The sequence below is a fragment of the Tachysurus fulvidraco genome, chromosome 11 (genome assembly GCF_022655615.1).
Source record: "Tachysurus fulvidraco isolate hzauxx_2018 chromosome 11, HZAU_PFXX_2.0, whole genome shotgun sequence".
Taxonomy (NCBI): domain Eukaryota; kingdom Metazoa; phylum Chordata; class Actinopteri; order Siluriformes; family Bagridae; genus Tachysurus; species Tachysurus fulvidraco.
Genome location: NC_062528.1, coordinates 1,600,833 through 1,613,332, shown reverse-complemented (window position 1 = coordinate 1,613,332; position 12,500 = coordinate 1,600,833). Strand labels below are relative to the sequence as shown.

Genomic DNA, 12,500 nt, shown 5'->3' with positions numbered 1-12,500 from the left:
TTACCTGGCCCAGGTAATGTGCTACATTGAGGTCAGGAAACTCGTCTGAGAATTGCACAGAGAAGCTGACGGCATTCACCAGATGAGCGCTCACATGAACCACTATGCAACACACGTGCACACACACACACACACACACACACACACACACACACACACACACAGACACACACACACACACACACACACCATTGTCTAGATACCTGTAAGATTCTCTACATCCTAAATTCCAAGAAACATAAACAACAAAACAAAACTGGAAGATTCTCAAAGCGATACTTCGATGATGTCATCACCAGAACATTTCCACAAGCAGAAACACATTTCACCTGATAATTCAGATAATAATGTTAGCAAAATGTTAAGCAATTTGTTAATACTCACTCATGTGTGCAGCGTTTAGTGGATATTGTATTAACGAACTAATTTACCAAGTAATCTGAGGGGAAATCTGCTGCTGATAGAGTAAAAAATATATAATGGCTATGTGCTAGCTACATGAACATTTAGCTTCACAAACAAGACCTAGCTCGTAAGCTTAGCGTTATTCATTCATTCATTCATTCAATCATTCATTCATTCATTCATTCATTTTCTACCGCTTATCTGAACTACTCGGGTCACGGGGAGCCTGTGCCTATCTCAGGCGTCATCGGGCATCGAGGCAGGATACACCCTGGACGGAGTGCCAACCCATCACAGGACACACACACACTCTCATTCACTCACACACACACACACACACACACACACTATGGACAATTTTCCAGAGATGCCAATCAACCTACCACGCATGTCTTTGGACCGGGGGAGGAAACCGGAGTACCCGGAGGAAACCCACTCTAAGCGTTATTATTTTAGATATTTTATTATTGTGTTTCAACGTATTTTTAAAGTTTGCGTTCACTAGAGTAAAAAATGCTAACAAATGTTGCTATTCTGTATTATAATATGCTTATGATATTATTATTATTATTATTATTATTATTATTATTATTATTATTATATAATAAAAAAATGTTATTCATTTGAATAAAAAAGTAAAATTTGTATAGAAATTTGTTTAACTGACTCATCATGCTTTTGTTAGTCAATGTAAAAATTTCTTGACGCTAACACAGACCTGATAAACAAGACTTAACTCGACTCGGCTCCCCACTCGACTCAACTGAGGGTGGACACGCACACAAACTACACTTATGGCTTACACAGTGCACATTTGTTGAAAAAGTCTGTCAGAGAAACGTGCGACACGGAGCATGCTGTCAGCAGCAGCCGAATGAATGGAGCGACTCAAAGAGCTCGATCCTGGTCGAGATCGACGCTAAACCGTACCCGAACCGTATTTGCTCCACGTCCACGCTTCATAACTCCATAGTTCCTGCGCACTTCGTATACACCTCGTATACGTTGACCTTAAATAAGCTGGAAGCACTAAGTTTTGTTTGAATGTCCTTTGAGTCGGTTTAGCTCGCTAAAGACGCCGACGTATGTTAGAAAACAAAGTACTGACGCTGTTCACTAAACATCTCCTAACACCTTTTTTATTCCGTTTAAAAAGCGACCGATAGAACGAGCGTATTGTGACGCATAACTGCAGATTTGCGTTAACTACTCACAAAGCTGTGCTTTTATAAAAACTACCTAGCTAAAGTTACTTGGAAAACATTTTTTTTTACTAGTTAAAAAGCTTGAATACTAAGATTTAACTTTTATTTTTACAAAATTTTACTAGAAACTGACAAGTAGCTTTGTTAATGTTAGCAGGGCTGTCAAGTGTCACGCATTGAGAGTGACAGTCACGCATTTGCGTCTTTTCTCACGCTCTCCCGCCACACGTCGTATTTCTCACGCAGAAAAACTTTTTGACTATTTATCATATATTTAAATGTATCTGTCCGCACCACTTAGTCGAGCCTGACACTTATCAGCCAATCAAAAACAAAAGAGGCTACACAATAGCCAATCAGAAAATAGCACTATTGTATCTGGGTAAGATTTAACGCAACAACCAATGAAAAAAAAACATTCATTAGCGAGGATATTTTCGATGGTCGGTTTGAACAAAACCTCAAAACGAAACAATCATGACCCTAAAAAATGTCTGGGTTTGAGCCGAACTGTTTTATATGGGAGCAACATTACACATGATAAAGGAGTCCAAAAGGCAACAAACACTTACAATAAACACCACCAGTCATAATCTCTCTCTCTCTCTCTCTCTCTCTCTCTCTCTCTCACACACACACACACACACGCACAAACACACAAATTAATAATACTTTTTATTTGGTTAAATTGCGGTCAGTGATATTTACCAAACACAACTCCCCATTATTATTATTACTATTTTATTATTTGTTTGTTTGTTTGTTTGTTTGTTTATGGGGGGTACTGGGGGGTTCATGCTTGCCTGTCTTCAAAACGTGCGAGCCCTGTGTTAGCATCACACAAATGACCCTTTTTCAGGTTAGCTGCTATGTTTACTTAACATTGCTGTGTGGCAAAGCTCTGAAATCCAAACTGTGGATCTGTTTTCTGTGGAAGTTTTTGTTTTCTTAGCAGAATAGAATATCATAAAGTACACTCTCTCTTCTCTCTCTCTCTCTCTCTCTCTCACACACACACACACACACACACACACATGCACACACACATAAACACATGTACAATACCCCCTGAGGAGGCGTCTGACAGCATGCTTCAAGTATGCAGGACTGAGGATCTGTTCAACAGCTGATAATCTCTTTCTCTCTCTATCTCTCTCTACCTCTTTCCTCCTCCCTCTGTCCATCTACCTCTGTCTTTGGTTATGGTGCCCTTGTTGCCATGGGGATAGACGGCCTCAGAACTTACAAACTCGTAATTAGAACACCAAAATATCCTCAGGCAAGAAATACAGTATTCTAGTATTTCTATGAGTCTCTCTCTCTTACACACACACACACACACACACACACACACACACACACACACACACACACACACACACACACACACACCTGTTATCCAAGCAGCCCTCAGCTGGTCTGCTTAGATTTCAGCACCAGACTAAAATAATTAGCTGTGTTTTCTTTAAAACATTGATGCTAAATGTGCTAATTAGCTGTTAGTAGCTATAATAATAATAATAATAATAATAATAATAATAATAATAATAATAATAAAAAACACAACAAAAACACAACAAAATTTTGAAGTCTTAAAAAGCTAGGGTTTGTTGTGGACGTTTAGAAATAGCTCTTTAATCAACCGCCGACTTATATATCACCGATCGCTTATATATAGTTAGCTATGGTTAGGTATTTTAGCCAGTGTTTAGCTAGATGCTAGTAGCGTGATGCTATTAGCATTCACAAATTAAAAACTAAATATAGCTTCAACCGTTCTATTAGAACCTAAAGAACAAACAGAATCAGCTACGATGCTAACTGCGGTCTTTAGTTGTTTCTAGCTCGAGTACTAAAGTTCAGTATGTTCAATTTGGGTAGTTTTTTTCTTCAGTGCAACTTTATCAATATTAGAATGTAATGACGACTCACCTGAGAAGACACAAATAGTGACACCACACGTCACATGGAAGGTCTTACTTTTATCCAACAGCCTACGGACTTTTCTACTGTTTACCTGAAACAGATGATAAACAGTGATTTCAGATTTCCTTTTTAGCAAGAAGTTTATCTCAGACATGTCTTACAGTGAATAGCTGTCTCTCTCTCTCTCTCTCTCTCTCTCTCTCACTCTGTCTGTCTCTCTCCCTCTCTTTCTGTCTGTCTGTCTCTCTTTCTCTGTCTCTGTCTGTCTCTCTCCCTTTCTCTCCCTCTGCCTGCCTATCTCTCTCTCCTCTCTCTTTCTGTGTGTCTCTCTCTCTATCCCTCTCTCTTTCTCTCTTTATCCCTCTCCATCTTTCTGACTATTTATTTCTGTCTGTCTGTCTGACTCTCTCCCTCTCTCTTTCTTTCTGCTTCTCACTGTATTTTTGTCCATCTCTCTCTCTCTCTCTCTCTCTCTCTCTCTCTCTCTCTCTCTCTCTCTCAGTGTCTATCACTCTGTCTCACCCGTGTTTGTCCCCTCAGTACAGTGAGGATGGATCTGCACATTGGCAGAAGGACGAGGCTGCAGTTCAGGTTCAGGACAGATGCTGATGCTCGGCTTACGCACAGTCCTAGCTACACACACACACACACACACACACACACACACACACACACACACACACACACACATTCATTCATTCAGTTGTTTATTAAAAATTGTAACATTTCTTTATAATGACAACTGGTGTATGTGCATGTGTGTGTCTGTGTGTGTGTCTGTGTGTGTGTGTGTGTGTGTGTGTATGCATAGACACTTGTAGTTAAACATCATACACATTTATATTGGTTCCTTAACTGTGTGTGTGTTTGTGTGTGTGCATGTGTGTGTGTGTCTGAGCTCCACTAATATGCTATGTGTGATCTTCCTGTTCTCTTTGTAGATGCTGACATGCTGCCACATGCTCCTCTCTGCTGTAAGGAAATCCATTGTCACACACACACACACACACACACACACACACACACACACACACACACACACACACAGTCTGGCATCTGTGTGTGTGTGTGTGTGTGTGTGTGTGTGTGTGTGTGTGTGTGTGTGTGTGTGTGTGTGTGTGTGTGTGTGTGTGTGTGTGTGTGTGAGAGAGAGAGAGAGAGAGAGAGAGAGAGAGAGAGAGAGAGAGAGAGACTATAAATACATCACTCACACACACAGACTTGCCACAACTCAAAATTGACATGGATCATATCACGTGTGTGTGTTTGTGTGTGTGTGTGTGTGTGTGTGTGTGTGTGTGTGTGTGTGGGTCTCACCCCCAGCATGTTGTGTAAGTAGTAATATTGTGCTCCACTGCAGTACAGCATGAACGTCCTCCAGAAGAGCCACACATTCACACCCACCCATACCACCTAAACACACACACACACACACACACACACACACACACACACACACACAAACACACACACACACAGTTAATTTTTGGAACATTACAAACTTTCAGAAATTTTCAAGATTACATGTCTAATGTTGATGTTTATTAACATGGCAGAGTTTGTGCGGATCAGTTAGCGGCTGATTTGGTAATAGCTACAGTGTCCAGTTGGAGTTGAATTAACACCTTAACATCACATATTAACACTTTATTTGCTGTAACAACACCTGTGTTGCGATACTCACATTTTATATATTACATTTTACCACAATGTTGATTCTGAGTAGAATTAACATCTTCAGTGTTACCAGTAGAATTAATACCTTCAATGTTGATTCTGAGTAGAATTAACATCTTTTGTTGTATGTAGTTCTGAACCAAAACCTCTATTATCATCTTAAAGTGTTAATTAGCACATTTTCCATGTCCCGAGGTGTGAAATGACATAATTACAAATGTCACATTACATAAAATTGTAATAATAATAATATAATGATATTCAACGCTGAATAAAGTTGTATTTTATACCTGCGCTAATGGGATCATTCAGTGGTAGATTCAAAAAATTTGCATGAAGTTATTATTATTATTTGTGTTGATTTTATTGAACTTTATTAGTCAGTACAACAGAGCAGCTTGTTCAGGAAAACAGGATTTAACCACAAGCAGAAAAACTCAAGACAAACTCAGAGTTGTTATTAAATCCTGCCTCCATTTAATTAAAAAGACTCTTCGTGATTCACGGTGGAATGCGGTGTTGATTTTAAACCGAATTAACACACACTGCACATTCCACAGTTTGTTGTTGAGTTAATTTACACACAGAGAGACAATGTGTGTGTGTGTGTGTGTGTGTGTGTGTGTGTGTGTGTGTGTGTGTGTGTGTGTGTGTGTGTGTGTGATGAGTGTTAGGTGTGTTCATTACCAGCACGCAGTGTTTTCCTCCCTCGTTTGTTAACCAGCTCTTTAGAAACAGTCCCATGTCCACAGCCACAGCCCGCGAGCTCCCGGTGTTCAGTCCGCCTTCAACACCGGACCGGCTTCTCTCTCTCTCTCTCTCTCTCTCTCTCTCTCTCTCTCTCTCTCTCTCTCTCTCTCTCTCTCTCTCTCTCTCTCCCGCCGGTGGTGTTCGGGTTTGGACTCGTCGCGAGCGATTTTCTCCCACTAATATAGGGGTGGTGGGCGAGAGAGAGAGAGAGAGAGAGAGAGAGAGAGAGAGAGAGAGAGAGAGAGAGAGAGAGAGAGAGAGAGAGAGAGAGAGAGAGAGAGAGAGAGAGAGAGAAGAAGAAGAAGAAGAAGAAGAAGAAAAAGAAGAAGAAGAGGGAGAGAGAGAGAGAGCATTGAGTTGCGGAAATAGGAATTGAACACCGCTTCCTTCGAATTGTGTAAATTGTGTGAAAGTCACAAGAGAGATACAATTATTATTATTATTATTATTATTATTATTATTATTATTATTATTATTATTATTATTAAATATTAAACTAATCATTATATTAGTATATCTAATTTTCATGAACAACTAGACGTCTACATATTGGATGCTGCATTCTACACACTGTATGGCGGTGTTTTTAAATATTTTGTAATAAACATAAATAAAAATAAATTCATGAAAATAAATGTTTCATTATTAAACATTAAGGTGCATGATGATGATGATGATGATGATGATTAAAAAATCAAAAGTCAAAAATCATACAGTATATAAATATTTTTAAATCATTGTAAGAAAATTGTAAAAAAAAATAATAATAAAACGGAATTTTAGCTCATATCCTTATATCTTTCTTTTTTTACAATGAAAACAACATTTCTAAAGATGTGTAAAAATGTTTATATTATATTTAAATCAAATATAACTTACCAACTGTTATCGAGCTTTACATCCTCAAAACAAACAAAAAATTATAAATGTAAAGTTTATCTTGAAGTTAAACTTCTTGTGTCTGAGAAAGAGTGTGTCATTTGCGCCGTCTGGTGGAGAAGAACAGGATGTAAATAGTTGGGCGTGTCAGTGTGTACTAAGCCACGCCCTTTAATAGCAAAAAAATACCCAAAGCCCTATTTAAATAAACTTTCTAGCTTTGTCGTATGACGTCATGACCCCACCCACGTGGAGCTGGACCTGAAAACTGGCTTCTATCTATCTATCTATCTATCTATCTATCTATCTATCTATCTATCTATCTATCTATCTATCTCTTAAACCAAGAAACCACCACCATCATCAAGTTTGCTGACGACACTGTTGTGGTTGGCCTGATCTCCAACAACGACGAGACAGCCTACCTACAGGAGACTAAAAACCTGGAGAGATGGTGCCAGGAGAACAATCTTCTCCTGAATGTCAGGAAGACCAAGGAGTTGATAGTGGATTTTAGCACAAAGCAGGAGCGGTCATACCAACCGCTAAACATCAACGGGACCCCAGTGGAGAGAGTGGACAGTTTCCGATACCTAGGTGTTCACATCACACAGGACCTTGGTCATCAACACCCTGGTGAAGAAGGCCCGGCAGCGTCTGTACCCCCTGAGACGCTTAAGGGACTTCAAACTACCATCTCAGGTGCTAAAGACTTTCTACGCCTGCACTATTGAGAGCGTCCTGACAAGTAGCATCACTTCCTGGTTCGGGAACAGCACCATGCAGGACAGGCAAGCCCTCCAGAGGGTGGTGCGGTCAGCTGACCTGAAGCAGGCCGTTCGGGGTCTAAACCAGGAAACACCCAGGGTCTAGTACTGGACCTCTTTCTCCATCTTCACTGTTTTTATGCACACCTTTTTTTGCACTGACACTTTAACTCTGGACTTGCATAGCACAGTGCCACTTTATACACTATATACACTCCACACACACCATACTGCACCTGGACACTTTAAGGACAATCTTTAAAAATCTTTTGTTTTATATAGTTTACATATTTTTAATTTATCTATCTCCTTTTGTTTTGTTTTTTGTTTTTTTTTATCCTAAATTGCATTCCTTTTTCTATGCTTAGCCTATATACCAGTCAGATGCAAAAAAGCATTTCACTGCATGTCCTACCCTGTATGTATGTGTAGGTTCATTCATTCATTTTCCACCGCTTATCCGCTTAGGCGTCATCGGGCATCGAGGCAGGATACACCCTGGACATAGTGCCAACCCATCGCAGGGCACACACACACTCTCATTCACTCACACACTCACACACACTCAGTGTTGTAATGTAACGGAGTAAAAATACTTCGTTAACGTACTTAAATAAAAATGTCACGTATCTGTACTTTACTCCGCTAATTAAATTTATGTCAACTTTCACTTTTACTCCACTACATTTCCTAGATAAAATGTAAACTTTTACTCCGTTATATTTCCACTAAGCATCTTCGTTACTCGTTACTACAAAATAAAATAATAAGAAATGTGTGTGACTGCAATAAGGGAGGTTTTGTGAGTCACTGCTCCTAGATTGCATTACGCACGTACGCACGCTCTAGGGAGAAGCACAGGTACGCGCAGCGTGCACGCGCAGTCAGAGCTGGAGGCATTTATCTATAACGGCGGCAACCAAAAGCAACCAAAAGCAGTGAAATGTCACTATTCTTATTACCAGAGTTGTAGCACACACAAAATATTAATGCAAAATCAATACTAAATAAAAATAACATTTACTTATTTGGTCTTTGTCTTGTGAATATTAGTTTATTAATGACGTCATTCATCGGACACACTGTTTGTAGAGAACGCACACATACATGAACTGATCTGATTCAAGACTGACATCATTACATCATGCATAAAATTTGGTCTCCACTTTTGCCATTTAATAACACCATAACTTTTGGCTTACTATGTAGTCATATAATATATAATATAAACTCTTCTTATTTTAAATTCTCACTGAGGGATAAAACCCCTAAAGATGAAACCCTAGAACTGCCCCTGCTCTTATACCTACTGAAAATGAATGAAATTTTACTTTTTACTTTTACTTCAAATACTTAAGTACATTAAATATCAGAAAATGACTTTTGATACTTAAGTACAGTAAATATCAGATACTTTAAGACTTTTACTTGAGTAATATTCTAAAAGGTGACTTTCACTTCTACCAAAGTCTATTTCTAGTACTATACTTGTACTTTTACACGAGTATCGCTTTCTAGTACTTTATAAAACATGCACTGCACACACTACGGACAATTTTCCAGAGATGCCAATTAACCTACCATGCATGTCTTTGGACCTGGGGAGGAAACCGGAGTACCCGGAGGAAACCCCCGAGGCACGGGGAGAACATGCAAACTCCACACACACAAGACGGAGGCGGGAATCGAACCCCCAACCCTGGAGGTGTGAGGCAAACGTGCTGACCACTAAGCCACCGTGACCCCCGTATATGACAAATAAAATTTGATTTGATTTGAAAATAATTTGATGACACTATCTAATAATTGTATAAAGATCATCCCATCATACACACCCTTATGTGTTTTCCCCCCACGTTACACTCCTCGGTTTCCCCGCAAAATTATTTATACATTACCCGATTTCTCTTCACCCTGCGTGGCCTCCAATCACACACCAGTATGCAAATGAATATGCTAATTAGGTCTCTCTCGCGCGCGCTCTCGCACAAACACATAGCGCATAAAACCCGCAGTCCGAACTTTTGAGCGCGTGCCGTTGTGTTCAGAGTGAACTATCGCGTCAATGGGAGCGAAAAAGAAGCTCGTGCGCTGGCTGCAGTGGGTCACCGTCTTAACGCTCGTGCTCCTCGTGGGATTTATAATCGGTGAGGGTTTGCAATGTCTTTCGTGTGTGTGTGTGTGTGTGTGTGTGTGTCTGTGTGTGTCTGTGTGTGTGTGTGTGTGTGTGTGTGTGTGTGTGTGTGTGTGTGTATGTGTGTGTGTGTGTGTGTGTGTGTGTGTGTGAGAAATTTTTTCTCTCTCACTTTCTCTCACTTCCAGCAGCTCCTGTTTTGTGTGTGTGTGTGTGTGTGTGTGTGTGTGTGTGTGTGTGTTTATTATTTTTTATTATAAGGCTACACTTTATACTAGATAATGCATGCTAGTGTTTATCATGCCATTACCTGAGAGAGAGAAATGATATAAAGAGATATTTTTGTGATATAAAGATGACATTACTGGTGGTGTTTAGCCTGAAAGCTGAAGATTAGGCTGGTGGTGTTTAATAAACAGGGTCAACAGATGGGGTGTGAGAGCTGGACATACTAAAGGACTAAAGCACCGCTGCACTTCCTGTATGCTGGGTTCCTGTGTGTGTGTGTGTATATATATATATATATATATATATACACAGCATAGAGAAAGTTGGAATATTTTAGTGTGATGTGTAATAAATTTCTTGAGCCATAACTGTGTCTATTTATTTCACTCGTTCAGCTGAAATGAAACAGCATTTATAAGCAGATGGACTCTGATCTTTTGACCCTTGTACGTGTGATACACACGTATGTGAACGTTATACCGTCGAGAGTGAAGACGTCTCCAGAGGACAGACCAGAGGTTTAAATTGTCTTTGTATCTCAGGCTGGTTTGCGAGACCCGTAGACAAACCCGATGGAGAAAAAAAAGACTTCCTGCAGGAGTTCTTGGCGGAAATTCATGCAGGCAAAATCAAAGAGTATCTCAGGTACACAGACACATCCAGACACACTTCATGTACCTTTAGATAAAGTCGATCAGCCAATCAGCTGCCGTTTTTCTGCCGAAAACAGGAAGTTCACTCGTCTGCCCCACTTGGCTGGAACGGAGCAGAACCTGCGATTGGCCGAGCAGATTCAGGAGGAGTGGCTGAAGTTCGGGCTGGACTCTGCCGAGCTGGTGTGGTACGATGTTCTGCTCTCGTACCCCAACACGACCAGGCCGAACTTCATCTCTGTAGTGGACCGGCATGGAGACGAGGTACAGTCTGCACACTACAGCACCGAGTCCATCACGTCTCAGCGTCATGATGGATTTCTGTGATAGAACTGAGAGAATTCTGCTCTAAATATAAACATGTTTATTTACTGACGTAACATCTGAGGTGTTGGTTCTACATCACACGCCCACTAGAGGTGTTTATTAGCACTGAGGTAGGAACTAGAACAAATTACAGAGCTGTAATTATGATGCAGCAGACGTGGATACACATGACCTCATGATGAAGAATGAAGATGATGATGATGATTATGATGTAGTTCATGGGGGGGGGAAACAGCATTTCTACTGGGATTTTGTTATTTAGAAGCACATACACACACACACTTGCACACACTCTCACACACACACATACTCATACACCACACAAACCTATACACACACACACACACACATACACCACACACTCATACACCACAGAAACCGATACACACACACGCACACACATACACCACACACACATACACCACACAAACCTATACACCACACTCGTACACCACTCATACACACACCCATACACCACACAATCCTATACACCACATACACACACACACTCATACACCACACAATCCTATACACACACTCATACACCACATACACACACACTCATACACCACACACACACACACACACACTCGTACACCACACAAACCTATACACACACACTCATACACCACACAAACCGATACACACTCATACACCACACAAACCGATACACACTCATACACCACACACACTCATACACCACACAAACCTATACACACACACACATACACCACACACATACACCACACAAACCGATATACACACACACGCACACCCATACACCACACACACATACACCACACAAACCGATACACACACACACACACACTGACATGTTAACAGCAGGTTATAAAGTGTATAATAGGAAGAGGAATGCAGGAAGATGCAGGAAGTTGCTCTTCGCTCTGTTTTTCTTTTTCCTCCCACAGTTTCCTCACAGGTCACTAAGTTGTACTCACTCAGGCCTTTTTTTTTTTTTTTAACACAGCACCACATGATCAAGTGTGTGTTTGTGTGTATGCCATAAGTTTATCATTGATGATGTCACGAGGCAGTGTGTGCGTCTGTATGACCGCAGTATGTCTTTAATCTGTCCCATAAATGCGTTAAACCACAAAGCTGCTGAATTCTCGAATCTGATTGGTCAGTTGAGTAATTCTCAGTAACACCAGTTATTTAGCTTTAATGGTATGTTTATACGCACGCAGGTCATTAAGTCATCACTGGCTGAACCGGTACCTGAGGGTTATGAGAACGTGAGTGACATCGTTCCACCGTACAACGCCTTCTCTGCACAGGGACAACCGGAGGTAACGATACACACTCGCGTGGTCCAGTCTGACATCACGTGGCTGTTTTATTCTCAACCATATTTGAGAAAGTCTTTCACAAAAAAAAGAACTAAATTTGACTCGCTAACGATACAACAAGAAGCTGTTATTTGAATGTTAGCTAACAAATATAACTAGCAAAGAACGCCTTTAAAAGAAACATGCTAAGCAAGGAACTAATTAGCAAGACGATAGACGATTATATGAACCTTGTGATA

The 12,500-nt window shown here is 40.4% G+C and overlaps 3 protein-coding genes across 3 annotated transcripts in view; 1 reads left to right on the top strand and 2 right to left on the bottom strand.

Moving 5' to 3' along the window:
• LOC113637886 (NADPH oxidase 4) overlaps window positions 1-7,139 on the bottom strand; it is a 15,813-nt gene extending 8,674 nt beyond the window's left edge. The window contains exons 1-6 of the mRNA XM_027138820.2: window positions 6,843-7,139; window positions 5,901-6,139; window positions 4,854-4,949; window positions 4,059-4,169; window positions 3,543-3,627; window positions 5-102 (exon numbers count right to left, since the gene is read on the bottom strand). Coding sequence (XP_026994621.1) covers window positions 5-102; window positions 3,543-3,627; window positions 4,059-4,169; window positions 4,854-4,949; window positions 5,901-5,957 — 447 coding nt within the window. The 5' untranslated portion in view covers window positions 5,958-6,139; window positions 6,843-7,139. The remainder of the gene's footprint in view (window positions 1-4; window positions 103-3,542; window positions 3,628-4,058; window positions 4,170-4,853; window positions 4,950-5,900; window positions 6,140-6,842) is intronic.
• A 2,387-nt stretch (window positions 7,140-9,526) lies between these two features.
• The window catches only part of naalad2 (N-acetylated alpha-linked acidic dipeptidase 2), an 8,839-nt gene continuing 5,865 nt past the window's right edge, over window positions 9,527-12,500 (top strand). The window contains exons 1-4 of the mRNA XM_027138819.2: window positions 9,527-9,756; window positions 10,514-10,616; window positions 10,702-10,888; window positions 12,160-12,261. Coding sequence (XP_026994620.2) covers window positions 9,675-9,756; window positions 10,514-10,616; window positions 10,702-10,888; window positions 12,160-12,261 — 474 coding nt within the window. The 5' untranslated portion in view covers window positions 9,527-9,674. The remainder of the gene's footprint in view (window positions 9,757-10,513; window positions 10,617-10,701; window positions 10,889-12,159; window positions 12,262-12,500) is intronic.
• The window catches only part of chordc1a (cysteine and histidine-rich domain (CHORD) containing 1a), a 14,433-nt gene continuing 12,850 nt past the window's right edge, over window positions 10,918-12,500 (bottom strand). The window contains exon 11 of the mRNA XM_047820714.1: window positions 10,918-10,956. Within this exon, the coding sequence (XP_047676670.1) occupies window positions 10,933-10,956 (24 nt within the window). The 3' untranslated portion in view covers window positions 10,918-10,932. The remainder of the gene's footprint in view (window positions 10,957-12,500) is intronic.